Genomic DNA, 27,848 nt, shown 5'->3' on the forward strand with positions numbered 1-27,848 from the left:
TAAAGAACTCAAATATTTGTGAAACGCTGCTCAGCTGAGCTGTGTGCATAGATGATGTTTACGCAGATGCCTACGTTTGCCGTCCGACAATTAGCTTTATTCACTTATGTTAAAAGTGAACAGCTTGTGTGCGAAAAAAAAAAAAACCTCGCAACACATACGCGTTTCCAGTGACATCCTGCAGTAAATTCGCAGCATAGAAGAGACTGGATGTGTCTGTTTGCTCCAGCTGAAAGATTATAGCCCATATAGACATAAGTCACACATCGTGAGGGCTGTATGTTCTGATGCCTGAAAAAAAAAGAAAAAAGGAAGAATTCTACAGAAGTTGACAGATGAAGAGGGGATGCAGGGGATGGAGGGCTGTTTTGGTGTTGTACATTGAGGGGAGGGGTCTGGCTGCGGTATGTGTATAAATGCAGCCCGCATGCTGTGGAGGATCGGACAAAGACCAAAGGCTTGACAATATTCACAAATGACTTAAGAAAAAAAATATATATATATACATATATATACATATATTTTTAACTGTCAATAAATATTCCAGCTAAAATATTTCTGATAATATCAGATTTTTATTTTTATTTTTTGACCATTGCTCTACGAGCATATTTTAATATTACCTTGTACCTATTTCCATATGGAGATTTGGAAACTCTTGGCTGTAATCATCAACCTGCTGGCCCTGGCACACAGTGTTCAGGGACTATCTTTCACACTTGACAAGGAACACTGGATATCTGAAAACTGGCAAGTATGTACGCTCTGTCCGAACTGTCAGTATCTTTCCTGGGTGAATTCTTCAGTTTCAGCATAAGTGCCAGCCTTAAGTGGAAAAAAAAAACAGGGGGATTAGTCGGTTGTGCACCCAGCTTTTTACCTTGACGTCTTCCAATTTAGTTCTAAATGGTACTAGATGGAGCTAAATTATGCTGGTGAAGGGAAAATTACAATTGGTTTGCTATTACAGGATGAACCTTTTGAGGAGCAGTTAGCCAACCAAGTGGAGAGCCTTATCAAAAGATCAAAATCTCAACAGTTTTATGGACTCATGGGAAAACGCTCGGGTAAGACTACAGTTTTATCTTATTTAATCCGAAAATGCCCTAGCACCAGATGGAACTCTTGTTGTTTGGGATGTGTTGTATGGATTTCATGATGAGGTTAGTGGAAAACAACATTTCAGAAATATTTCTCATGAACTGTGTCCTTTTTTTATAATTTGATCCATCTATGCATAATCGGTAGTGCAATCAAAAAAGGTATGTTCAATGTTTTATTTTCCTTCCAGAGGTATCACAACCCGTACAGGTGGATCGAAGAAGTAAGTAGCATGAAAGAACTTGTCACTCTCCCAAGAATTTTTGGTCTGTAATGTACGAAAGAGGTTTCCCTCATCACCAAATCCACACAATATTAAGAGAAAAATTTCAACTGAATGCCATCACTTTCTGTTTAAGATTTTATGACACTCAAATTTCTTTTCATGAAGCAGTAAATTTAAAAATGTGAGTTTAAAAAACAAAACAAAAAAACACTTGTTTTCCTTCACCTCTCTCCTAAGGGAATAAAGGGGGCATGTTTGTTGGACTCATGGGCAGGCGATCTTTAAGAGGTGATGTTTTAACCACATACAGTTAAGACTGATGGACAGCATATACAGCCGGAATTACGTTAGCATTCACTTGATTGTAGCTGCTGTATGTAGTTATCTGAGGATTTTGTTTATTACATATGTGTATAAATTACGATTATATATAGATACATACATACATACACACATATGTGTATTCATACCATGATGAGACTAAGTCCTACGTGTTTTCTTACATCCCAGATACCTTCACAAGACTAAATCCTACTGAGAGAGGCACAGCCCCAGATGCAGCTGAAGAACCGGGAAAGCGATCAGGTAGGTAACCAGAATTAAGTCAGCTATTTTAAATTGATGCAGATCAAATGTGTATATATATATATATATATATATATATATATATGTGTGTGTGTGTGTGTGTGTGTATGTATATAAAGGAGAACTTTGAAACAGTTTTCTGCTCAAGTACTGACAGCCTTTGTATCTTTTTTTTTTTTTCCATTTGGCAGATTTACAAGAAAAATGGAGTAAACTTCAGTACTACTGACACAGAGCATGGGGTCAGTATTAGAGACTGATTTAAATGTAGAGGCCAGAACACACCAAACCATTGTTCTCCAGTGATGTTTAAATAAAACTGTCTTCATATGGCTATCATTCAGCAACAATGTCAGACTTAGAACTGAGTTTCAATTATTTTTTACCAATCTAAGTCTCTGCATGTTAATGTCTAAATACAAACTGTGACTAAATGCAAATGACCTATTAAAGCAAATGTCGACCTGTTCTGTTTACATCATGTGTTGTTAATGAACACTTTTGACAATGAAAAAAAAAAAACCACACGCATATACTCGGCTGCAGAGAAAAGGCATATATTTAAAGAACAAATCATCTGAAACAGGACATTGTTTTAGTAAGGACCCCCCTGTTTGTTTTACATTCAAATTAGTGGCGATAATCCATTTCTTTTTTTAAAAAAAAAAAAAAAAAGGGGAAGAAAAAAAAGAAATAAAGAAGGAAAAAGAAAAAAAAAAAAAGAACAAATTGTTTGTCACTTCGCTTAAAAAAAAAAAAAAAGTTTGGGCAAGAAAAACTGTCTAAATAGTGAGGAGGGATCAAATGCAAAGATTAAAAATAAATAAAAGCATTAAAAAAGAGATACAAAGCAGAATGTAAAGGTACACAGTTCATGTAAAAAGACAAAGTAAAGTAAACGATGCAACACTAAAAGGCCGTGAGTCTGTTGCCTAACGCTTTGATACTAAGAGTTGACTGACTGGGAGGCTTGGTGGGAACAGTGGAATAGAAAATTAAGAACGGTCTCTTATGTTCCCTTAGGCGGGGTCCATTTCAGTGAACTGGGATCAATGGTCTTGTTGTTAGTTCCTCTTTTTGTCTCCTTAGCTTTCCACTCATCAATCAGGTCCTGATTAAAAAAACGAAAAAAAACAAAAAACAAAAACAAAATTAGCAACATTACAATCTGTTCAAAAACACTGTTCTTATAAATCTTAAAGATCAGCATTGATAAAAAAAAAAAAAAAAATTTATTACACTTATTCCACTTTACAACAGTGTAAGCTTCTTTAAAAAGCCTCACGAGTGTTACAGGTTGCAAGTAATGGCAGATCAGCCGTAATGGTGATTTTTATGGTAAAAGCGGTATTTTGACAGTTTAACAGAAATACTCTATTAAAAGAGGAGCTCATACCTGTCTCTTTAAGACCAGGTGTTTCCCCTTCCAGTATTTGAGCATCTGCAGTGACTGCAGTGTGCTAACAATATCCACGGGGTTCACTGCTGTCTCCTGGCTGATCTCTGAACAGTTCAGGTAAAAGGGGGGGGGGGGGGGGGGGGGGGAAGAAAAGAGAAGTCAATTTTAAGGTAAATTCACAAACATTCAACATCTGTAGCAATCATCTTAAGATAAGTCACCTGTCCACATATCATCATAGATAAGCTTTAGAGGGCTATTTGAATCGCCAAATCCACACATTTGTCTTAATCTGCCTTTTCAACTTAATTCTCTGTTTTTGGTGTTCAACCCTTTTTTTGCCCCAAGCTTTCAAGCTGGTTGGTCAGGTTCCCTCTATGGAGCCGAAAGCTAATTTACACTTCTGACAGAAACATGATGTACAATAAAAATGACAAAGATTCAGCATTCTTCACATCAAAGCTACACTTCCAGCGTGCGTCATGTGTCCACCGCGTCAGTGTAATGTGTACGTCATTCACACCACACGTCAGCGTGGGCAAACACAAAACGGGAATGCTTGCAACAGAGATGACACGCTGTAATTCTGAACAATAAAGTGAAGGCCACCGCCGCATCACCTGTCAAAAGACCACCTACTCCGCGGGCATAAATTAGCCTTTAGCAGAAAATGCTGTGTCCATAAGCATGCCGTGTTTTTGTTTGGAGAGCGCGGCATGCAAAACAGACTGCAAGTCTACTCGGACTACTACTCCTAAAGTTGGCTACCTGGCCTTGGCTTTTGAAAAAGAGAGGGTTAGAGTTTTCAGCTCTCTGTGACACTTACCTTTGATGGAGATTTCTTTGCCTTGGAAGTTGTACATGTAGCGTAACAGCACTTCCTTCCAGTAACTGCGGTAGCTGATGAGTCCAAGGTCAGAGAGAGGTCGTTCAGGAGATCCAACTTTTTCCTCTACCTTTGAGAGTAAGTAACCTAAAGGAATGAAGTACTAGATTAGCATAGTCAGCAGGGCGTCCACAACAAACTAAACTCCAGGTAACCCATGGCGACACAAAACAAAGTTTATGTAAACAGCAGGTGCTCTACGGCAACGGAAAACTACATTTAGATTGGGACAAAACTTCAAAAAACCAAACAGTACTAATTATCCTTGATCAAAGCTGACAATGGTTCATTTAAAAGACAGACCATCCGCTGAAATGCAACAGGCACATCTCTGTGCTGATTCAACTGAAGTCACATGAGAAAGAGTCTACAAAATGGGAAATTCCTCATCCTCCAAGGAGTGTTTATACACGAGTTCATTACTATTCAAGATGCCTTAAAAGACAAGCCAGTCTATGTCCAGATTCTATGAGGAGCACGGAGGAGACATGTAAACTTACTGAAATCAATGAGCATCTTGCCATAGCCCTGCCTCATGTACTGAGGCATGGTCAAAATGCACGACACGTTGTAGTTCAGGAAGGAGTTTTTCTCCTGTGGGGAAACACAATGCATGTCCATAAGCTGCTTCATTTAGGATACAGGGCTCAACTATTTGCAAAATATTAAAGTAAAAACAACATTAACATTCTTATTTCAGTATGATTTCTAGTGTTTTAATGCAAAACAGGGTCTTCCATATACAGTATAAAAACACACCATTTACCAGATAAACAAAGCCTCCTTGAACATGCAAGGTCAATAAAAAAAAAACTCGATTTTTATTATTTCTAACGTAAGCACAAACAGCTTGGCTGTACAAAACTGACTGACACAAAGCAAAAATAAATTTGTGAACGTGGAACACTTCAGTCAGTCAGACTTTTAGTGAGGCATCTACGGGAAACCCGACTTCTGTAAATGCATTCAGATGTCACAGATTGAAGATGAGTTCCACTCCCTAAGTGAGCGGGAGTGAAGAGAGCCTCTGGTGGTACTTTACCTTAGAGAAGTACCCCACCAGATGACAGCCCGTATTATCAGCCTCGGTCATAACATAAAACAGGAAGGGCTCCACATCGTAGTACAGTGTCTTATGATCCAGGAACAGCTTGGCCAACAAACACAAATTCTGGCAATAGATCTGCAGAGAGAAAAAAAAAAAAAAAAAAGAGTTAGAATGTCCAAGAGAATGGAGATCTACAGTTCTAAACACTTTCTGTTGCAGTTCACACCTCTTCCCCCAGAACCACAACTCAAACCTTTTTTTTTTTGACTGCCACAAAGCTAATGCTGACTAATTGCTTTACATGTACCATCACGCAGGGTGCTTCGTAACGTTGTTAATCAGTAAGCTCGGGCCAAAAAAAGCAACCTGCTCAACATGAGAACAAAATGGTAACGTTCCATTCAGGCAGTCTTGACTTCCCAGTTAACCAGTTGCTTGGCTCCAGAATTTATGTTCTCCTCACCTTGTTCTTTTTGCCGTCGACCTCAAACACAGAGATAGCTCCTTTCCTGTAAACCTCATCACCAGGAGGGTGTTTCCATACACACTTAGCCTGCAAGGACAGATAGGAAGAAGTGGTCAAAAACTACTTACTGCAAACCAACACTGCAACTAAAGGCCTTAGGATTTCTACCTTGACAATGATGACATTGAAACATTCATAGCATCAGTCTTTGGCATGACAGCTCAACCCCTAAATTACATGGAAAATATCTGAAACTACAGCCTTAGGCAAAGCACCCAAGAAAACTGCAGAATGTCATGCATGATGCACAGTCAAAACCTTTTAAAAGTTGCCATTTTTAGGGAAAACAGTTTTAAATCATTCCTCTCAATGACATCGCTGTGTCTAAAAACAGGTGATGGAAAAGATTGGCGAAACTCTGTGAGATCTGACACAGGGCAGACACCTACCATGTGTCTGCGCAGGATGGTCTGACTTTTCATGTACTTTAAGCAGAACTCGCAGACGTAAAGTCTGCCCAGTCGTGCGTATTCTTCCGGATAAGGAGAGTGGTACCAGGTGTCCAGCTCATAGCGTCCAAACAGAATGGTCTTTATCATGTTACTGCCCTCAGTGATTTGGCCCTGTAGACGCAACTTCTCCTTAAAAAAAAATAAACAAACAAACAAACAAAAAAATATAGATCAATGAAAATTGTTTTAGTGACATCATAAAATTATTATGTACATTGTTTTGTGTGAGGGCAAGGGCTGGAGAGAAAACATTGTGTCTGACCAGCAAACTGGATATATATAATATGTGATGTTTCTTTATCACTTTGTATGTATGTGTGTGTGTGTGTGTGTGCGCACAGCACCTATAACATGTAAACTACATCTAATTCATACTTTCAACAAGACAGAATAGTGGCAAAGAGACACAAGAGCTGTCCTCTCACCAGATCCTCTGACGCCCGTGCTTGGGCTTTTCTGAAGAGCTCCAAATCATATTCGCTGGTGATGTTTTCCAGCAGTGGCTCTCTCGTGGTTCCATGGGTCTGTCGGTGCTCCTACAAACAAGGCAGAAGAGATTAAAAGAAATCATCACTTGCAATCTAATGGGACAAAGAGGAAAGAGCCATTTTCGATCGCTTTCTGACTTGTCTCACCATGTACTTCTCCTTCTGCTCCTTTGACAGCCCGCAATCTCTTCTTTTCCTCATCTCCATCACCTTCTCCTTGTACCTCACCTGCCTTGGAGTGGGTGCCTAGGTAGAAAAAGGAGAGGTACATTGAAGGTACAATACTTAATATAATCACAGAAGACTTCAGTTTTGTGGTAGGAAATTAGACACTAATGCTTAGCTGTGTGTGAAGGCTGATCAGCAGTATTTCCTGAGCAGGACAAATCTAATCACAGGAGTGAAACTGTGAGGTACCTGATGGCGTGTGGCATGCCTGTTGTCCTCATTCTGTCCTTGACTCCTCTCCTCCTCCTGCTTCTCCCGATCAGCAGCTTTCACCTTCACATACGCAAAAACACGTCACAGGTGTTCACATACTTCAAAATCTCCGACCTATTCATACGAATGACATGTGTAAGACAAAAAGGGATAGAAATGACAACACATTTACCTTGCACTCATCTGCAGAGAGATTATGGTACAGGGGGCAACCCGATATTGAGAAATGTCTCTCGTGTTTTCCTGTGAGGTGTCCTGAAAGAGGGGAAGGGGTGGGGGGTGGGGGGTGGGGGGGGGGGGGGGGGGGGGGGGGCAGAACATGTCCAATTAGTTTTGATACTGCTTGTATCATAGTCACTCCTTAACAATACAAAATCATCCTTCCTTAAATGTCTATATAAATGTGAGGATCCATCAATAAGGAGCATGAGTATATTGCCAGAAGTTTACCCAGAGAATTGCATCCCGGTGTGGGGCACTTCATATTGAAGTTGTAGCTCTCATGGAAGCGGCGGCGTTTGGGTCGGTGAGAGGGATCGCTGCCAGAGTCTTTCTGGTCCTTGGCAAGACTTTCGTCATGGGAAGCATTGGGACTTGAAATGTCAATGTCGGATTCGGAGGACGGGGCATTCCCCGTAGGTGTCCGTGGTGGAGATTCATCTCGCTCAGCAGCTTGCTTCACATCAGGTGGAGCATCTGGAGGAGGGACAGAGATTGGACAATTTCAAGGTTCATTCAAAATGAAAACAAACAGTCACAGGTTGAAACAGCATTTAAAGACATTTATTATGAACCATATTCAACTTGAAATTCATTGACAAATTGTTAGTTATTGTACCTTGCGAGCTTTGACTGAGGCGCAAGGATGCTCTGGTGAGTCTTGTGTTAGTGCGAGGGTTTACATCGCTATGAGAACTGTCTGTTTTCTCATGATCGGCAGAATCATCTGAATCCGCCGTCCCGTCGGAGCTGCTTCCGGCATTTCTCTGTGTAAAATAACAAAAAAGGAAAAAGATGTCTGCAGGTGAACCATCCATTATGAGATAAACTAAAACACACGAGTTGTCAATGTAAACGTATTCTTCGTAGTCAGACCATAAATGGCTCTGAACAACACAATCAAAACCTATCGGCTTCAGATACCGTTAGCCAGAAGTACAGTTAGCAGAAATTATTAACAATTAGCCGTTTCAAATTGTTAGTAATTTAAAGTAAATACACGATGGACATGATTATTTTATTTCCTCATACATTATAAACAACGCATTGGAAGAGAGGGAATAGACTGATAGGACGCTAGTCTAGAATGCGTTGTTAGCTAGCGTAGCTACAACGCCATGGTAAAATCATAACATCAATACCAGAACGTTAGCCAGCTACCACCATTTTAGCCATGATGCTAACCAATCCCAGTCCATGGCTAACATTAGCATGTCGACGGGTCGCCAGTTACAGCACTCCATCTTTGTGCAGTTCACTTTGCTTTCAGAATACCGAAACACACAAATCTGACCCAAATAGTTTTACCGTGAATCCCAGAGACTGATGGGTTGATATGTCAGCCAACCAGCTAACTCTTAGCCATGCTAACCTGCAATTTGGTAAGTCCAACAATAGTGAGCTGTTGACCTAATTCTTACCTTTCTACGTGGCATTATCCTTTCAGTTAATTCATGAATACCTCTCCCGTCTAAATAAAATATAACTGTGATGCCGATAACGACTTCAAATGATTGCAACTGGGTTAGTGGGTAGACTAAGCACCAAAGACCTAAAAAGTTTCACTGTACAACGAGAACAATTGCCTTTGCTGCGCGCCACATTTTCCTTCTATATAAACACTTCCGGTAACGTCTAGGTATATCGCTAGATGGCGCTAGACGCTAGAGATACCTTAGGTTTCAGGAGTAATGAATCTCTCAGGAATAACTGTTTTCCCTTATTTTAACATTTACTGAAATCATAAAATTCATATCCCTTGTAGTCCTTGTATCACGTGTTTGAAAAGTTCCCCATAGTATGTACATAACCATCCACATACTTCAGGCGCAATGTTATTTTAACTCCAACACACAAAACATGGGTTTGTTATTTTCATTTATAAAGTTCATCAGCACTCTCATACAGTCGTCACAACGTGAATTTCTTTAATTCTGGTTGACAAATATGGAAAAAAAAACTGTGTTGAAATTTCGCATAAAACCTCATTCATACACAGTAGCTCAGAGTGATCCCTGGTTCAAAATATACTTTCTCACCAAAGCAGTTGTCCCTAAACTTCTGGTCTGTTCTCCTTCCCCCAACCACTTGTGTGTGTGATGGGGGTGGTCTTAAGTGTAAGGTTACTAGATGAAAACAGAAAACACTGTGAGTTTCCCGAGAGTTCTACAGATAGCCTTTAAATGGGAGTGGGGGGTTGATGTAGGCATGGTTCTCCCAGCTGATACTGTCAATCCTAAAAATAGCTTGGATCACTCAGGCCACAGACACATTCTGCACTCGGTGCTGAATACTAAGTAAAAGCTTAAACCCTGCAGTTAATAAGTCTTTAAAAAAAAAAGAAAAATAAAAAAAGCTCATCGCTGTAGAGTACCGCAAGTGAAGATGCCAAATATCGTGAGGCCGGATGACTGGTAGGTGTGAATGTGCTAATGAGAGTGAAAATGGATTGGCATGGCATGCTACGATGACAGCAACCATTTGTTATTTAGTAGTCAGATTTCAAAAGTCTAAAAGTAAAGCTAAAGTTTTCTTAAACAACGAATTAAAGAACTCACTGTTTTGATGAGTATCACTGACATTTTATGTTTAGTGGAGGCTATAGTAAGTCTGTGAATACATTTGGAGCTGAATCCTTTTTTTTTTTTTTTCTCCCTGTGCTTAGCATACCTGCCAAAACTCTATGGTTTGATCGTAAGAAATATGTTACTGTTAACTTCTTGGTTCAGAAACCAAGGGATGTACAGGTTGACATCCAGGAAAATAAAATGATTTTAAGGTAAGCAAAATATTTTCACACTGATCTCAAGTTGATTTGTAATCAGGCTAACCAGCTCCATGTTTGAATAATTTCCAAATCTCTTAAACATTTTAAATATTTCTTTTTATATCTTTCTGTTTAATAAAATAAAAAGAAGAGTAAAATGTTGCCGTTCTTTACAAGTGTATAAACAGAAGTATGAAGTTAAAATGAGATGATTATTATTCACTGACATAGCATTCACTGACAATGATGTGATGGACAATGATGTGATTGTTTTCAAATCTGTAATTTACTGACAGCTGCAAAGATGATGATGACAACAACATCTACAATGAGATTTACTTTTATGATCGGATACATAAACATGTAAGTCTAAAAGGTGATAATTCATTCAACATAACAGTCACTATGACAAAGAGATTCGTGGATCACTGTACCCTTTGTTTATGAATTCCAGAACTGCATAAAATTCGACCAAAAGTATTTTAAAGCAAATTTCATCTTTTTGATGTTAGATCTGGACATATGTAAAGCTTCCTTTCATGACAGTCATAAGTAAATGAATACTCTTGGTTTTGCTGAGTAATTTTGTCTGTACTGCTTTTGTAGGATTCCAGGGAGAGGTGTCATGATCGCACCATAAATGTTTTAATCAGAAAGATGAAGGAAAATGTCGCATGGCCCCGTCTGACCAAAGACCCAGCAAAGGTATGTACATGCATGTTATGTTTAAATAGCAAGTTCCCTCTGACAGAGAAATGTCAAATGTTAATGTGTAAGGCTGAAAACTGCTTCAGTGTATAATGACAGGCAACATGACTCATCTTTGCTTTTTCAGGTGTAATGATTGAAATTTTCACTATACAGCAAAAAAAAAAAAAAAAAGTTAGTGTTTGGAACATTTGGGTCTACAGCACCAAAAGCTGTTTTTTTTTTTTTTTTTTTAGAAGATATAGATCTCACGTTGCAGTGAAATGGAAAAATACTTGTTAGTGTCCTTACTGAGGAAAACAGTTTGCACTCAGCACAGTTTGATATCAGCTGAATTGTTTGGAACGAGGCCATGAGATAAACAAATTGCTCTGAGGCTGATTGATTTCAGGTAGCAGACGTGTTCTCTCCCAAAGCAAATCTTTAAAAAGACAAAGCGCATTTCACTGTCTTTCTGTTTGTCTGTTTCAAACAAGGCCGAGAGAGAAGAAAAAAAAAACAAACGAAAAAACGATTGATCTGTATCTCATGTTTCTGTTTCCATCCGCATAGCCGAGCTGGTTGTTTGTAGACTTTGATAACTGGCGAGACTGGGAGCACGAAGAGGAAGATGGAATGGCGGAATATGAGCAGTACATGGATGTAAGTGAAACAAACAGGATTCCCACCCTTTAAACTCAACAGAATTTACAATTTGAATTCGGGAGGTTATGTTTGAATATACTGAGACATTAGACCAAATACATTGCGGATCCTAATTAATAACGTGAAATGTGTAAAAACGGCAAGAGCTTTTTATCATATCTTGTGATCAGGCTACTCTGTCTACTTGTATAAATTCTCCTTAAATGGTCTGTCTTAATGTACGTCTTTAAAATGTAGATGCTAAATGATGTGAAGAAGAAAGGAGAGCCACCATCAATGGATGACCTGGACGATCTTGTAAGTTTAATAATTCTCAATTTCAATGTTTTTTTTTTGTACTGTTGCAAACACTGTATATTATGCATTAGACAGTTTTATATAGCTATGAACCATACACAAATTTTGTAAACGGTTGATTATTTCACTAATTAAATGTGTTAAACTTCACAGAGTGACTGAAAGGCCTGAGTCTTCCCAAGGTAAGCTGTTTTTATTGTGTATGTATTCAGTACATTATTTATGACCAAGATATCAAGTTTTCAGTTTTACCAGAATCAAAATGAGCATTATTAGTACTTCAAAGTCTTTCACTAATGGTTGGCCATTATGCTTTTTTGTTCTTCCAGAACCTCACCGATGACTGAGAAGAAAATCTAAATTTATACATTTAATATTTATTTTATACTGCTTCTTGTTTTGTTTATCGATGAGAAGTTTATATTGTTATTTTTAAATACTCTATATTTGTTTTCTGTATGGATACTATTTATGGGATTCCTTTGTTGTGCAGTTTGTTTGTTGGAATGGGCCTCTTATTATAGGCCTACTGTTAGTTCAAGCATCAATACAGTACGTAGTGCAGTTGTATATATTATACAAAATGAGAAGGGCTGTTAACAAAAATCTCACTGTTTTCGGATATCACTGACCCATGTTACAACACAGACTAATAAAAAATATGCAGTTCATCAGATAAATTGCAGCAATATTGCTGAATAAGGTGTACCCATTTTTCACTTCACAACCTTTGTCTGATACCTTGTCTGTACGCCCTAGCGTGGACGTCCCGACGTTTACGTAAGGGCTGTTGCTCAAGTCTCGTTGTGCAGACCGATTGAGACACTGCTTTTCCAGCTACGTCAGTCAGCAAGGTGACCAGGGGAGGTCACCAGGGTCCAGACCTGTGTGTGTGTGTGTGTGTGTGTCAGAGAGAGAGAGAGAGAGAGAGAGAAATTAACCTACCTATTATCCCACTGCTCCTCCTCTAGACCCTTCTCTTTCTCTCTCTTTCTCCATAAACAGATGTTCACTCAGTGGGAGGAGCTGAGAGATAAGATGTAATAAAAGACAGAGTGTATCTGCAAGCGGAGGAAACTTTAAATCATATGGTCTAGTGGAGAGGACATTGCCTCATCTCGTGCTGTTTGTTGATTTTAAATCGAATTAGTGATTGTGTTATAGCCTCTCCTCTTTCTTTGTTTCATGTCATCGGATGATCCAAAACGTAGAATTTCCTTTTTTTTTTTTTTTTTAAAAAGAACATCATTTTTGCATGGTTACAAAAAAACGTTTGCTATATAACCTTCAGCTGGACCTGAAAAACATTGATAAGCTTGTTTACATACCCCGTGATGTAATAAGGCGGTTTGCGAGGGAGTCCCTACCTTGTATCCCGTGTTTGCTCTGTACTGGGCCGGATTCCTCGGACAAGTCGCGACACAAACAAAATGTCCTGCCCTTTGATCTACAGTGCCCCGCCACAAAATAGTCTCCTGGGAAAGCCAAGGGTAACGGTAGACAGAGAGGATTCAAGGAAAGAGGGCAAGAGGCAGGTTAATATTTAATGGTCATCCCTACAATGAGAATTATTGGCTAGGTGAGGGAAGAAAACAAGTGGAAACACCTGGCTGTTTTGTAGATGGCTTTTTCCACATAATCTTCGATGTAAAGAACCCAAACACGGGGGACAGGGGGGGGGGGGGGGGGGGGGGGGGTTGAGCGTGGACTCGTTTACAAAAAATTTGAATATGCATTTGAAGGTTTCCAGCACATTCTAAATGTAATGATAGAACAGAATACAATCTCTGTTATCGTACACGCACGCTGTGGGCAGTGAATTTGACCTCTGCATTTAACCCATCCTATACACCCAGTAGTGAGCATACATACACCAGGCACAGGAGCAGTGGGCAGCACAACTGCGCCCGGGGGGGCAGTTGGTGGTTAAGTGCCTTGCTCAAGGGGCACTTCAGCCGTGGGTGTTGAGGGAGTGTTCACCCACGCCCCTCACCCACAGTTTTCCTGCTGGTCCAGGGGATTCTCTGACCATTAGGCCACGGCTGCCCAAAAAAGTAAAATAGTAGGTGAAAAAGTAACAACAAATGAGCAGCAAACAATTATAGCAAACACTTTATAAAAGCATTTATAAAAGGAGAACAAGCATTTTATAGAACAGCTATTTCAATACAAACTACACTGGATGCATCCTTAAATTAGATTAGATTCCACTTCATTGTCATTGTGCTGAGTACAGATACAAAGCCAATGAAATACAGTAAAAGGCACCTCTGGGACTCAAACCAAGGATCTCCTGTTTACTAGGCAGGCGCTTTAAGCCACGGCGCCCATAAAACCACTTAGCAGAGGATGGTTTCGATCCATCGACCTCTGGGTTATGGGCCCAGCACGCTTCCGCTGCGCCACTCTGCTCATGTATAGAACGTGTGAGTACGTATACTTTAAGTTAAAAACCAACAGCCACTGCAAGAATTACTCAATATTCAACAACAAACTCTATACATACCAGAACTTGGGAGGCAGTGTGAAATACTGTATAAAATCATTCATGGTAATTCTGCAAAAAATCTTATCTTTGACTTTTGTTCCCAGATTTATTTATTTTTTTATATTATATATACCATCATATACCATTTTATATATATATATACACACACACACACACATACATACATACATACATATATATATATATATATATATATATATATATATATATATATATCTCCTTGCATCTCCATACAAATGAACTCAAATAACCACAAACAGCTCCGTTTTATAGCATGACTCGGAAGTGAGATTAACAGTGAATGGTGCAATAACCCAGAGACTCAAAGGGTTCCAAAGATAAGTAGTAACTCAGCATTATGTTATTCATAATGGGTACAGTACAGAACGCAGTCTTCCCTCTGCGGTGCAGAGTGCAGCGGCTGATTTAACGACCTTTGCCACTCTGTTGTGAGTGACAGAGCCATCATTCACGAGCCATGACATCAGACTGTGGGTGGAGGGTCTTTAATGTAATTTTTTACAAAAAAAAAGACACAATGTTCTAAAGAAATATAATTTTCCTAAGAAATATAACTAGAGAAACATCAACCACAACAGCAGAGGACAAAATAAGGGATGGTAGTATTTCAGAAAGAAGACAAGAGATAAAGACACAGCTTAGTAAAGCTAACCGGGCGCTATTCATCTGAGTGTTAACAGTAAAATGATTGCTTTTTAAAATAACCATTAGACTTCTGCAACAGTATTAAACACGCTGGGGAAGTAAATCCAAGTCATTTTTTTCTGTTTCTCACTGTTTTGCACAATTTGGTAAATTCCTATAAGTTCTTTTCATTTTTGTTGTTGTGAAAGAGCCACAGAAATCCTCCAGGAACAAGCATGGTGGGAATCAGCGGGGCAAGAGCGCTCTTACAAAAAGACAACAGGTAGAAAAGTATTTCATTTTTTGAAGAAAAGGTCAAAGCGTCCAGAAACCACAGCAGTAAGAGCGAGATGCTAATGCAGCTTGTCTTGAAGGGAACAGTGCTGTTCATCTTGCTCTCAGTATACAGGGTTGAGTGGAGAGCCAATCCCAGACCAAACAGTGTACCCATGTTTCGCAGGAGGCTGGCAAAGGGTGTGGAGTCCATATGGACCCATGCAGGGTTCACGCACCATCTCTGTGCTTTCTCCAGAGTCCAGAGCAGATCCACACCTACGGCCTTCAGCAACACGTAGAAGCCCACAGCAAAAGTGAGCAAAAACAGGGTCATGCTCATGTACTTCTTCAGACTGGCTGTGTATATCCACTGCACTCGGGAGAATGTCTCAGCCACCAGTATGCCTAGGAGGAGAATTGGGTACCGATAAATTCCAGAGTGATAAACCAACAAAATTTGAATTCATTTGAATATCTTTATCCTGCTTTCCTCTCTTCCTCTCTCTCTTCTCTCTCTCTCTCTCTCTCTCTCTCTCTCTTTCTCTCTCTCTGTCTCTGTCTCTGTGGCTGTGGATGCGGCAGTGATACTAACCTGCGATAACTCCACTCATAACTTGGTGTGGAAAGTGGGCTGCCATGTAGACACGGGACATGCAGATTACTAATTCCACCATACCAAACAGAGCCAACAGCACCAGCTGTAAAGACCTGCAATTTAAGATTAAAAAAAAAAAAAGTCCCCTCACAGTACAGCTAAAGTAAATCTTAAATGCCGAGGTTAAGACTTCATTAATACAAGAGAAATTCCAAATCATTGATGAGATGATGTCTTGTTGTATTTAAAAAAGAAATTAAGGTAGAGCATGAGAGCGTACGGTAGTTGCTGGTTTGCACAACATATGTGATTCTCAGATGGATAGAAATAGCTTCCACTTAATAGAATTACTCCCGTCATTCATAAATAGTGACTTTACAGATAAAATGAGGCAGTTACATGACTCAAGACTCACCTATAGATCAGGTTAGAGGGTTTTCTCTGGGCAGCCATGGATAGCATGGCTGTGATCATCACGTAGCCCACCCCGGCAGAGCCCATAGCATGACCGGACGGACTTCCTTAAGGGGGAGAACGTCCAGACAGGCTCACTTTGCATTCACGTAATATCAGCAGAATACGCAGAAAACAGCCTAAAGGATCTTTTGATCATCTTTTTACGTTTTCTACACCTTAAGGAAATACCACTGTACCCTTCATACAGTTATATAAGACTACCAATTTTTCTTTCTCTATGAACAAAAAAAAGAAGCCCAGCAAATTTAAGGCCAATGCTAAACAAAAAGATAAACCTAAAACATAAGGTTACTCATTCAACATAAGATTACTCATTCGGTGTTCCCCTGCTTTTACACAGAATCAGTATGGAAGAGCAAAGGTCATTTTTAAGTGATCTCTTTAGGCACTGTAATTCAGGTCAAGAATTTATTGAGACATCTTGCCAAAACAGGCTTTTGCATAATGACACTGAGACTGGAGATTGGCACACAGGTCCAGATAAACACGAGCAATTGCCGTGAGCTGCGAGAGTTGCGTTATGTAAGGCGTCGAAGTAAAATCACGTTTGAACAGATTATTTTCAATAATTCACCACATAATTACTGAAAAGCTCAACTGTCGCCAACTTTAGCCACGCTTTTCAAAATGTCAAAACAAAGTATTGCAAGTACGTTGACTCCTTTCAAATGCTTTGTCAAACCTGGATTTTGCCCTTTGTTATTCATGTGTCATTTTTGGATTAAGTGTGATTATTACAGAAAATTCTTCTCTTTTATCTTCTCTTTCATATTTTAAATCTTTAACATCTGAGTGAGGACCATCAGGACAAAGGGAAATCACCGTACTATACCTGGTCCAGTCTCACACGTAATAGGAAACTGTTTTAAGGAAGGAACCACACCAGAGCCATAAAATTTAGTTTCATGGACCCACCAATAAGGCCTCTCTCCAAAGAGAACCCTACCAAAAAGGAATACAGACAACAGACATTATCCAGAGAAAATAAAGGCATTAGCATTTGTGAGATGTGAGATTTAAATTTAATTTATTGTGAGGGAAATTAATGGGGGATAACCCAGAGTTTAGTCCTACATTTGTATGCATTTTGATAAATAATGATGAAAAAAAATCATGTTTTATAGAAAAACAAATCAGTTGAAATATTCACAAAAGTTTACATACTACAGACCTGTCACATACACTGAAAGTATTTAAATATTAAATTAAATACTGAATACCAATCAGTAACAGTAGTAAAATACTACCACTGTGAATGAATCTTACCATTTTAAGATTAGGTTGAACCAATCCCCAATTACAGCTACCCAGATGAGTTTGATACCCACATTCCTGTTCAAGTAGAACCAGATAGGAAAGAAAAAAAAGAAGGTAGCATGTAAGTCAGCCACAGTGGAAGCCAGGTGAAACCAGCTCTCATAGTGGTGGTATTCTGTCTGCAGGTAGACAGCCAGGCTCACTCCCCAACTGTGGAGCAAATCCATGGCTACAACCAGTGCCCGAGGATTGTCCTCTGGGAAAGGCGCATTCACTGAGTGGAGAGCTGCAAGTGACGTCTAATGAAAGAACCCAGTGGACTGGTGAAGCACTAGCATCCACTCTAAAATTGAACTCTCCCTCAAACCCTGGCGTTCTGCTCCCAGTGGACTTTATCCAAGGCACGCTGATTTTGTTTACCTGCCTGCCAGAAAATTCAGGACCCTTCAGGCTCCATGACCTTTCACTTGTGATGAAGATAATGGGACCCAAAACTTTGGTAATCGGGGACACGGTGATTGGTTTAGTCATCAAACAGAAATGTCAATAAAGAGGATGATGGTCCCAAAAACTGGCTCGTGATAAGAGGGCAACGTGTTTCTAGCTACTGACGTCATTTCAGTTTGTCTACGTCTTTTATGTGATTTGCTTTGGAACATGCGTTGCAAAAATGTTCTAGCAATCATCAAAACCAATGAATGTAAAATAGCAACTGCACTGTTCATTCAAAGTAGCAGCTAATGTGCTAATATAAGCTAATATAAGTTCTATGAGCTAATGTGCTCATGGAATTGCACAAATACACTCTCAGAATATCAGTGCTGAACTCAAAAGCAAGGGATTCACTTTCACTCTGCTCAGTCCAGTGTAATGCGGTCTCAATGGAATGACTGTGAATGGTTAATTCTTCTCCTACAGTTAGAAAGCAAATCAATAATGTGTGGCCTCCAAAGAAAGCTGTTGGAACATTCTAAGTAGTTTTTATCACAAGTGATTGTCGCAGAGGTAATGCAAGGATTTTTTTTTAATAGAATCATTTGTAAATATAAATAAAAATTCACTGCAGCAAATGTACAGAGAAGCATAGACATGAGACCAGAATTAAGTGGTCTTAAATGTATGAAAAAAAGGACACAGAGTTATGAATTATCCTTAGAGCAAGAAGGTCTCAGTATCATAGGAATATCACTGGACATTCAGAAAAGCATGGCATTTATCTGCGTTGGATCTGGACAGGTAAAGGTCTATTTAATAATTCATTTGCTTATATAACACACATGTACATGTAATGCAGTGCCTCTCACGTCATGCAGATTTCACACACTTCTCCACTCCTGATTATGTAAGAGACAGCTGAAAAATGTAAAAAAGAATCTTTGTCACCACAGCGCGATCTTTTGCTCATGAGGTAGTTAAACCCGATGGACGCACCTATTGCAAGTCACTTTGGTTTAAAAGCATCTGCTAAATGCCAAATTGTAAACTGTACAGCAAGTTTTGTCCCAATTTTTTTTTTTTTTTTTTGTAACTATATACTTGTCAGTACATCATAGTCTGTCGTTAGTTGAAATGTCTGAATCAGAATAACAACTGGGATCAACACACCTGAAGAGGAATTGTTACCAGTATGAGGCTTCAAAATTTGAGACATGTTCAAAATGGACAGATGTGGATGACAAGTATACAGGCAATAAATGAATGTGGGTCTCAAGCATAGATCTGTACAATGTAATGCCCTTAAAATGTTACATATTCTGCCAAATTGTTCTTTTTGTTGTTGTTGTTGTTGTTTTTTTTTTTTACCTCTTTACAAATTTAGTTGGCTTTTTTAGACAGCAAAGAGTAAGACAAACAAAATGAAAAAGACCCATAGCAATCTAACCTGCAATTTCACAAATAGTCAATGGTCACACGATTTGAGTTAAAACAGTAACTAATAAACGGAGATTATATGTCTGTGTGGAGTCTGTGAAATGATAAGGGACCTGAGTCTGATTTGTGATTCCTGTTTTTTTTTGGCCCTTCCTCTGCTGGACTTGTTTGTGTGCTCTCTCCCTCTCTCAAGACAAACAGCCTGTAACTCAAACTTTTTTTTTTGCCCCCCTTTGCGTTTTATTACACATGTGCAAGGTCCAAAGATCGGCTTTGTGCATGCGTTTGGGCAGTGGGCCTTCTACTATAAAAGCAAAGCAACACCCACTGTAGGACACGACTACTGCCTTGCAGTTCAGCAAAGACAGATTCCTCTACAGAGATCTCAAAAATGAGTATGATCATGGATGCCATGCATGGCTATGGGGTGAGCACCACCCAGTATTTGCAGACTAACTATAAGGATGCACAGGGGTGGTTCCTTTTTGTGTCCTTTGCTGCAGACCTCAGGAACACCTTTTTTGTCTTTTTCCCTATCTGGTTCCACCTGAGAGAGTCTGTGGGCATCAAATTGATTTGGGTGGCTGTGATCGGGGACTGGCTAAACTTGGTCTTCAAATGGTAAGTAACTGATACGCACGATAGTTGGAACAGTAGCATATAATGTAAACATGTTTGTGAAACATACTTGTGCACAGGATTTGTTTACGTACATATTATTTTTACTTTGACAAATGTGATAGTACATAACCTTACCGTGAAACGTTCTCTCGTTAAATGATGCCCTCTGGTCATTTTTCTCACTTTAGGATCTTGTTTGGAGAACGTCCCTATTGGTGGGTTCACGAGACATCATATTATGCCAACTCCTCTGTGCCGCACATTGAGCAGTATCCCATGACGTGTGAAACCGGCCCTGGTGAGTCTCCTTTGTCTTCATCTGTCGAACTTTTGTCAGTTTTAGTGGAATAAATTGATAATGACTTGGACTTAAGGCACAAACAGTAACATGTAAACACTACTTACTCAATATTTAATGTCTACAGGCAGCCCATCAGGTCATGCAATGGGAGCCGCTGGAGTTTACTATGCCATGGTCACCTCAATCCTTGCCATTACGCTAAGCAAAAAGAAAAGATCAACAACCAAGGCCTGGTAAGATTATCTTCTAATAATAATCTTCTAGTAATAGCAGATGTTCTAACAAGCGTGCGACCAAAACACCAACATTTTCAAGATTACCCTAAATTTCGTGAACCAGTGTGACTTGACTGATAAGTTGCCATTCATTCAAACGCTGACAGCCGTTCTTTCCGTCTCTCTGGCAGGTACCTGCGTGGTATTCTCTGGACACTGTTTTGGGGAGTCCAGGTGTGTGTCTGTCTCTCTAGGGTCTTCATTGCAGCTCACTTTCCACACCAGGTCATCGCAGGAGTCATTTCAGGTCAGTAACCCATGATTAATATTCGTCGTGTCTTCGCGGCAAACGTTTGTGGTAATTTCCCTTCAGTCAGAGAGAGGTCTTCTTAACCGACACTGCTCCCATTAACAGGCATGATCGTAGCGGAGGCCTTCAACAGACAACAGTGGATCTACAGTGCCAGCCTGAAGAAGTACTTCAACATCACTCTGTTCCTGCTGTCCTTTGCCGTGGGCTTCTACGTGCTACTGAAGGCCGTAGGCGTCGATCTGCTCTGGACCCTGGAGAAGGCTCAGAAATGGTGCGCGAATCCCGCATGGGTCCATATGGACACCACACCCTTCGCCAGCCTCCTGCGAAACATGGGTACACTGTTTGGTTTGGGATTGGCTCTCCACTCACCCCTGTATACAGAGAGCAAAAAGAGCAGTAGCACCCCCTTCAGGATCAGCTGCATCGTCTCCACTCTGCTTCTGCTGCACCTGTTTGACTCTATTAAACCCCCTACGCACACAGCTGCCCTTTTCTATCTGTTGTCCTTCTGCAAAAGTGCGACGGTTCCCCTGGCAACGGTCAGCATTATCCCATACTGCGTGTCTGGAGCTCTGAGTTTGCAGAACAAGAAACAAGTCTGAGCTGCCACAGAAGTGCGGGAGATGAATGGGAAAAGGCTGGACACGGCTAACCTTCAAAATCTTTGAACTTTGCTTCTTTTTTTCATAGCATACTGTTTCCCTATAGACCAAAAAGATACCTTTAAATATTGCTATGACCTGCACATGCAATGAATCCAGGTACCAGTGACTTCATTTCATGTGTGAGAGAAGAAGCGTACTTAGAGCACTGTGAAACTATAGCGCTTATTACTCAGGACCAAGGACTAGTGCTAGATCAAATAATCTAATAATTTATATTTTCAGCTGTAGCCTGAGCGACGCTGGAAAAGGCTTGGAAATTGAGCCAAGCTGAAGAGAAAACTTCTATCTGAAGTAAAACATTTGTTTAGTGAACTGTTGTAGAAGTATTTCACCAGAGTGAACACAGACAACAAGTGTTTAACTAAAATACAAAACGACAAAAAAAACAACAAAAAAACAAACAAAAAAAGCAAAACAAAAACAACAACTGTGAAGCAACAAGATTTTATTTTATTGTACCGTTAACTGTTTTATGAGTGTGTTTACTGTAAAATTTTATTTTTTGGAAATTCCTTCAGAACATTTGTAATAAAACTTACAAAACAAACATATGGTTGAACTGGCATTTCTTATTCCCTTTAAGATCTATATTATTTCCCTAGATGAAAAAATATATATACACTAATAGTTACTTTTGTATATTATATCAAAGTTAGAAAAGAAACAGACAAAGAATTCAAGATGGACTTAGGTCTTAGATGGGGTTAGCTGTCAGCTCAAGCCTTAGACTTGTAGATAGTAATAGAGAATATCAGTATTATGTATTTATCTCTAGCTGTAACTCCTTCTCTCTTTATCTACCTGTCTTCTTTAGATAGATAGATAGATAGATAGATAGATAGATAGATAGATAGATAGATAGATAGATAGATAGACAGACAGACAGACAGAAGCAAAGTACAGTATGTGCTGCTTATAGCGGTAATTTCTGACTGATTTTAACAGTGAAAAGATGATTGGCAAATCCTCCTTGCTGTGTCTTAGGGGTGAATGAATCATAGACACAACACATAAACCCAGCCAAATGTTACCTCTAATTATTAACCTCCAGCAGCCTGCCTGGCCAGCTAAGAGATGCACTCAGCTGACACAGATTCACACGTCATATCCCTGACCTACTCAGCACAGTCAACAACACTTACGCTCTTGGCCGAACATTCAATATTTGAGGAGTACCGTTCTCCAATTTTCCCCTCTTCCTCAGTTAAGTATTAACAAACGTTTGGGTTTGTCAGTCCACAAACACATGAGCGGCTTGTGATGATTGGTGGGAAAACCCTCTTGAACCTTAAACTAGCTGCTGCTTAAAAAGTCTAAACACCATGAGGGAAATTTTACGATGTCGTGGCAAGTTTTATTAACAATTTTAAATGTTTAAATTGTATAATACAACCACCTTTGTTTCCAACTTGTTTCCATCCTGTTTCAGTTATATGTTTTTATTTAATATTGGTCTGTGTTTCAACAATATCAAAAGGATGTAAATATGTTTTGAATGTGTAAATACCACTAAAATTGTGCGCTTCAGGTTCCATGAAGAAAAATATCAGTACTACAAAAGCCTTCGATCAAGCTTTTTGTATCTTACATTAACATTTATTTTTTAAATAATATTCTGAAGTCGTATGAAGTAGTTCTTTCTAGGGAACATGGATGTTACATGTATTTAAGTTAACTGTTGTTCAGCTTACACAAAGTTAGACATTTGCTACATGAGTCCTTTGTCTGTGTACACTAACATGACTTGCTGACTGGAGATATGGTCACACAGGACCAAACTATTTCCCACTGCTGCTCTACTCTTCTCCTGCGCTGCGTTTGCGGTTGTGTTCCTGCAGAAGGGTCTCTACTTCTCCTCTCTTGGTCAGGTTGTTAGCCTTGCCCTGGAAACGGCCGTTCTTTCCAGCACCCTTCCCCTGAAGCAGCTCTGAAACCCTGTAAACCAACATGAGAACAATGGCACATTAATGCTAAAGCAATGACAGCAACCCCTAACAATGCTTTACACGTGAGAGAATGACCACCGGTATGCCTGTAAGAATGTTAATATTATACCTAAAAACAGAGAATATTGTTGAATTGGTTTTCAGCTTTCATATGTAAAGATAAATATGTTCCAAAGGCCCCCACGTGATTCTTGCCAATTGAAAATAAAATTAAATCCTCGGACTTGCAGAAATTCCAGTTATAATAAGACTATACTGTCAAATCACTATCTGAAAGCATGATCTTATCATTTCACAGCAGCCGTGTCAGAAAAAAAACCCTCCTATTTATTTATATGACTGATTACGTTAATACGGTGTATTATATGACTGATTACATTACTATGGTGTTTTATATGACTGATTGCATTAATGCAGTGTAATATATGACTAATTACATTCATGTGGTGTTTTATATGACTGATTACATTCATATGGTGTGATAAAGATAATTCTTGGACATAAAATGGTGAACCCTGTCCGATTTTAGATGGTATAACTTTGGAATATTGTGTGATGTTTTACCTTGGTCCAAGCTCAGCCACAAACTTATCAGGCCCCGCAAGCAGAAAGAGGCCAGGTCCCTTCTCCTCTCCTACCGTCAAGAAAATGACCGTGTCCTTTGGGACAGAACATATGGTAACTCAGCTGTCGTTACACAAAATACAGCACGAGACATTCAGAGAATTCACAGCTTGTTAGGAACACTGTAGCTCACCTGAAATCCAATTTCATTTGCAATAATGTTCATGAACTCATTGTCGCCATCTTTGCTATGAATGGAGAAATAAACAATTATTTGAGTTTCAAGAAAGAAAGAAATCAATAGTTTGATATTTCTGAAACATCTTATGAGCCACATAAAAAAGAAAATCGAAAATATTAATTAGAACAAATTGTTTAGAGTGCAAAGTGATGGCCACGCACTTGTGTAAACTGAAAAAGTTTCCTTTTTCTGGGTCGTTCTTGAACTTCTGCGCAATTAGAACGGCCATGTCCCGTAGAAGTGTGAGGTTAGTCTATCAAAAAGGAAATGGAGATTTATGAGGAATGCCTTTAAATTTAACTCCCGATTCCTTAAACTTAAACCACTAATTACAGTAACAAAACCACATTTGAGCCACCCGGAGGTCAGGAAAGTTTACTGGGTTTACATAAGTTTACCTTCTGAAGCCGCTTAACTGTCTTCTGTAGTTTGTCTACTGCGTCTACATGCTCCTCCGCTCCAGTTCTAAACGGCCACAAACATTCAGTGTAAGAGCATGTAAACATAGCACCGGTACCGAACCGATCGGAACCGCACTGTGTAAACGGACTCACTTTAAGAGGGACACTAGTGCCTTCTCTGTGTTGTAGCTTCTCTCCGCATATTTCAGCACTCTGTTGCCAGCTAAGAAAATCAGGTTAGTTTTGTTCTTCTTTCCCTTTTCCGTTCCAAGAATCTTAATGACCTAGGGAAATAAACACACACACACAGATGTTTTGGTCAGGGATTACAGATGCAGTAGAGCAAATGAACTTAACAATTAGAAAATCAAATACAGATTTGTAATAACCAACAATCAACTTTAAAATAGTAGGACTGAGCTCATGTTCAGTCAGACACAAAACTGTGCAACAGACGTGCAAACCTTAAAAAAAAACCTACAATCAAATATTTACTAGTGGTATAACTTATACCATGTGGATCCACTCACACTCCCACACTGGAAAACATGTGTTTATATAGACAGAGCATTCACCTGCAGATGGCTGAGATTGGACACATGAGTTCCACAGCACATGTTGGCATCTACACCCTCAATGTCAATAATCCTAACAGGTCCTGCGTGGTCATCTGGGAGACCTCGACTCCGGACCTTCAAAAACACACAAAGAATAAACTCCAAATATCTGACAAAACCGCCACAACATTTAGAACATTTTCTTCCTGCACAAAATGGTGATCCTTTGCGCACCTATTTCTCAAGACCTCTCAGTAGTTAATCAAAGACTTCAAGCTCACTTTGACTACTTAATCTTAAACATTCATTTTTCTTTGGCACTTTGTACTTTTAACCACACATTGAACATCTTGCTGAGTGAAATAACTGCTGTTTACAAACTTTCACTGATTCATTAAATGGGTATATCATCAAAAATAAAGATGAATTTATGTTTTGTAAGAACTTTTTTTTAATGAGTTTTTGATTGTCATTCATTGTCATTCATGTCATAGCCAGTTATGGAGAGGGTAAAAACTTTCGGGGGTCATTCTAGTTAGAGGCCACTTATGAAAGCCATATCGAAATAAGATTTTTCACAGACAAGAGAAGTGAATAAAAAAGAATGTACACTTCGGTTTTGTTTGTCCGTTTGCGCTTAAAGGTAAAAAGGCCAGAAACTGGTTTCATTAATATTCAACTTGTTTTTCTTCTCTCTGACCCAACATGAGACAGTTTTATGATGGCCCTCTTGTACCGCCAGAATAATTCAGCCCTTTTAAAAATTAACATTTACTGCATTGTATTCTCTGCGTTTACTAAGATCTGAACTGAACACATATCCTACCTTTTCCACAGTAGGATCATCTAGAGAAAGGAGCTGAACCGTGACTGGAACGTGAGCACGGATCTTCTCATTCACAGCAGCCTCCAGGGCTTCCATCTCCCCAGGTTTCACAGTGGCTGTGTCCAGCTCAATGCTGCATCGCTGGCGTCCCAACTCCCTGTCACACAACAGGCGACAATACATGAATAAGGTCATACTAATGAGACTCTAAATGTTCAATAAACTCCATAGATATGGATAACTGATTAAATGTTCTATATCATTCATTATAATTACAACAACAACAATGACAATAATAATAATAATCATAATAATAATAATAGTAGTAGCAGTAGTAAACTGTGGAGGCCTAATCTTACCATGAAGTGGTCTTGTACCCAAACATTGAATCTGCAAGAGCAGTGATCAGATGCTGTCCTGAGGAGGAAGACAAGGGAACAGGTAAACAATAGCAAAAAAATTCAAAGAACCTTTTTATTCTATTTGAACAAACTTTCTTCATGTTTTATTGTTCAAGGGATAACGGAGATAGAAAGTTACCTATACTGTGTCTAAGGTTGGCACAAGCAAATTATAATCTTGAAGAAGTGTAAAACAGTTTTTTTTTTTTTGCTCACCAGAGTGCTGCTGCATGTGGTCGAACCTCCGCTCCCAGTCCACTTTTAACTGAACTTCTTGTCCTTCTTCAAGAGCTGAGCTCACAAAATGTATTGCCTCTGGTCCCTGCCTTGTCACTCGGAGAACAGGAACCCCTCCAATGGTTCCTCTGTCATCTGGCTACATAACAGGGATTTTGAAAGGCCCGTCAGTAAAGAACACGACGTTTACATTTGTTTACAATTAGTTCACACTACATTATTTATCATACAGTGATGTTCCTGTGTTTTTCTGACTGCTCAAGAGGTATGTGTGACTTGTGTGGTCACGCATGAACAGTTTTTACTTTTGTGTTCTCTCCCACCCCACAATTCAAACATGTAACGAGAGCCTGGAAAACTGGCTCCCCGTGGATCTTCCTTGGCTGAGGTTTAAGAAGAAATGACCTTGTCTTGGTAAACCAGGGCTTACCTGTCCTCCTCCCTCTGGGAACAGAATAGTGTCTTTAAGTTTCACACTGAAACCATTCACTTTCTCCTTTTTCCCGTTGTTTTCTAATTTTAATTCCGCGGGCGAACAGGACACCACCGAAGTGACAAACTGCAGGGACATGAGAAACGTTCCATAAAGATTGACAGCTACACGAGCTGAATACACAGCTGTCACCTCACGGTTTGCACTAGTCTGTTAGCGAGTAAAGCTATTAGTGTTTCATAGAAAAGAAGAATAACCGAGATGAATTAGTTTAAAGCTTAAACCTTTCAAATACATTTACACAGACACAACCGAAGACATTTAGTTAGAACGCACAAATATTACCAGAGCTGAATTGGCAGAGTTAGCCTGCATATGCATAGTATAACCACATAGCTTGCTACTAATTAGACTAAGTGACGCCAAAAAGTTTAACAGTTTACCTGACGATGATTATGACTAACATTAAATATATGGAAATAATACCTCTTGCATATAGCTATCCCTCTGACACTGAAAAGCCATGTTTCTTTCACTTTCACGTTGTGCCAGCTACCGCTACTTCTCATTCACTGAGTTCTACTTCTAGTTTAAAGATGGTTGAGAAAAAAATGTTGCAGTGCGTTACTGCCAACTACTGTGCTGGAGTGTAAAACTGAGGTGGGGGGGAACAAATTAAACTAAACAAATAATAGCTGGGCAAAC

At 39.4% G+C, this 27,848-nt stretch overlaps 6 protein-coding genes and 1 non-coding gene across 14 annotated transcripts; 3 read left to right on the forward strand and 4 right to left on the reverse strand.

Moving 5' to 3' along the window:
• The first annotated feature begins 640 nt into the window (after positions 1–640).
• Positions 641–2,141, forward strand: LOC115811124 (protachykinin-1). Its single transcript, XM_030773203.1, has 6 exons — positions 641–754; positions 971–1,067; positions 1,292–1,324; positions 1,565–1,615; positions 1,838–1,912; positions 2,104–2,141. Exons 1-6 carry the CDS (start codon positions 641–643, stop codon positions 2,139–2,141), a joined length of 408 nt encoding a protein of 135 aa, XP_030629063.1.
• Positions 2,142–2,846: 705 nt separating this feature from the next.
• kat7b (K(lysine) acetyltransferase 7b) lies at positions 2,847–8,830 on the reverse strand. 4 transcript variants are annotated; one of them, XM_030774394.1, is made up of 14 exons: positions 8,793–8,830; positions 7,991–8,138; positions 7,603–7,848; positions 7,325–7,407; positions 7,129–7,212; positions 6,859–6,957; positions 6,649–6,759; positions 6,161–6,352; positions 5,709–5,798; positions 5,240–5,380; positions 4,698–4,791; positions 4,138–4,284; positions 3,309–3,415; positions 2,847–3,023 (listed from the first exon to the last, which is right to left on the reverse strand). In XM_030774394.1, the coding sequence occupies exons 1-14, from the start codon at positions 8,805–8,807 to the stop codon at positions 2,922–2,924; spliced, it is 1,659 nt and encodes a 552-aa protein (XP_030630254.1). In that variant the 5' UTR covers positions 8,808–8,830; the 3' UTR covers positions 2,847–2,921. The 4 variants fall into 4 exon arrangements, with proteins under 4 accessions (XP_030630254.1, XP_030630253.1, XP_030630255.1 ...); XM_030774393.1 differs by having other exon boundaries at positions 7,934–8,138; XM_030774395.1 differs by lacking the exon at positions 7,603–7,848.
• Positions 8,831–9,613: 783 nt separating this feature from the next.
• ptges3l (prostaglandin E synthase 3 like) lies at positions 9,614–12,141 on the forward strand. Its single transcript, XM_030775680.1, has 8 exons — positions 9,614–9,785; positions 10,037–10,150; positions 10,435–10,501; positions 10,745–10,843; positions 11,399–11,488; positions 11,729–11,788; positions 11,942–11,970; positions 12,118–12,141. The coding sequence occupies exons 1-7, from the start codon at positions 9,757–9,759 to the stop codon at positions 11,948–11,950; spliced, it is 468 nt and encodes a 155-aa protein (XP_030631540.1). The 5' UTR covers positions 9,614–9,756; the 3' UTR covers positions 11,951–11,970; positions 12,118–12,141.
• A 1,987-nt stretch (positions 12,142–14,128) lies between these two features.
• Positions 14,129–14,200, reverse strand: trnam-cau (transfer RNA methionine (anticodon CAU)). Its single transcript has one exon. It is a non-coding gene; the product is annotated as a tRNA-Met (tRNA).
• A 587-nt stretch (positions 14,201–14,787) lies between these two features.
• On the reverse strand, positions 14,788–17,960 carry g6pc1a.1 (glucose-6-phosphatase catalytic subunit 1a, tandem duplicate 1). Of its 4 annotated transcripts, none has more exons than XM_030773706.1 (5): positions 17,557–17,960; positions 17,123–17,232; positions 16,233–16,334; positions 15,811–15,927; positions 14,788–15,623 (listed from the first exon to the last, which is right to left on the reverse strand). In XM_030773706.1, exons 1-5 carry the CDS (start codon positions 17,772–17,774, stop codon positions 15,118–15,120), a joined length of 1,053 nt encoding a protein of 350 aa, XP_030629566.1. In that variant the 5' UTR covers positions 17,775–17,960; the 3' UTR covers positions 14,788–15,117. The 4 variants fall into 4 exon arrangements, with proteins under 4 accessions (XP_030629566.1, XP_030629564.1, XP_030629563.1 ...); XM_030773704.1 differs by having other exon boundaries at positions 15,811–15,959; positions 16,229–16,334; XM_030773703.1 differs by having other exon boundaries at positions 15,811–15,971; positions 16,229–16,334.
• Positions 17,961–19,745: 1,785 nt separating this feature from the next.
• On the forward strand, positions 19,746–22,084 carry g6pc1a.2 (glucose-6-phosphatase catalytic subunit 1a, tandem duplicate 2). 2 transcript variants are annotated; one of them, XM_030773707.1, is made up of 5 exons: positions 19,748–20,040; positions 20,229–20,338; positions 20,466–20,574; positions 20,748–20,863; positions 20,972–22,084. In XM_030773707.1, exons 1-5 carry the CDS (start codon positions 19,811–19,813, stop codon positions 21,472–21,474), a joined length of 1,068 nt encoding a protein of 355 aa, XP_030629567.1. In that variant the 5' UTR covers positions 19,748–19,810; the 3' UTR covers positions 21,475–22,084. The 2 variants fall into 2 exon arrangements, with proteins under 2 accessions (XP_030629569.1, XP_030629567.1); XM_030773709.1 differs by lacking the exon at positions 20,466–20,574 and having other exon boundaries at positions 19,746–20,040; positions 20,229–20,351; positions 20,724–20,863.
• An 878-nt stretch (positions 22,085–22,962) lies between these two features.
• On the reverse strand, positions 22,963–27,682 carry aarsd1 (alanyl-tRNA synthetase domain containing 1). Its single transcript, XM_030775322.1, has 12 exons — positions 27,630–27,682; positions 27,141–27,269; positions 26,690–26,849; positions 26,432–26,489; positions 26,073–26,229; positions 25,265–25,381; positions 24,843–24,973; positions 24,687–24,753; positions 24,450–24,541; positions 24,241–24,295; positions 24,048–24,142; positions 22,963–23,472 (listed from the first exon to the last, which is right to left on the reverse strand). Exons 1-12 carry the CDS (start codon positions 27,666–27,668, stop codon positions 23,334–23,336), a joined length of 1,239 nt encoding a protein of 412 aa, XP_030631182.1. The 5' UTR covers positions 27,669–27,682; the 3' UTR covers positions 22,963–23,333.
• Positions 27,683–27,848: the final 166 nt, after the last annotated feature.

This window comes from Chanos chanos, chromosome 5 (assembly GCF_902362185.1).
Source record: "Chanos chanos chromosome 5, fChaCha1.1, whole genome shotgun sequence".
Classification (NCBI taxonomy): Eukaryota; Metazoa; Chordata; class Actinopteri; order Gonorynchiformes; family Chanidae; genus Chanos; species Chanos chanos.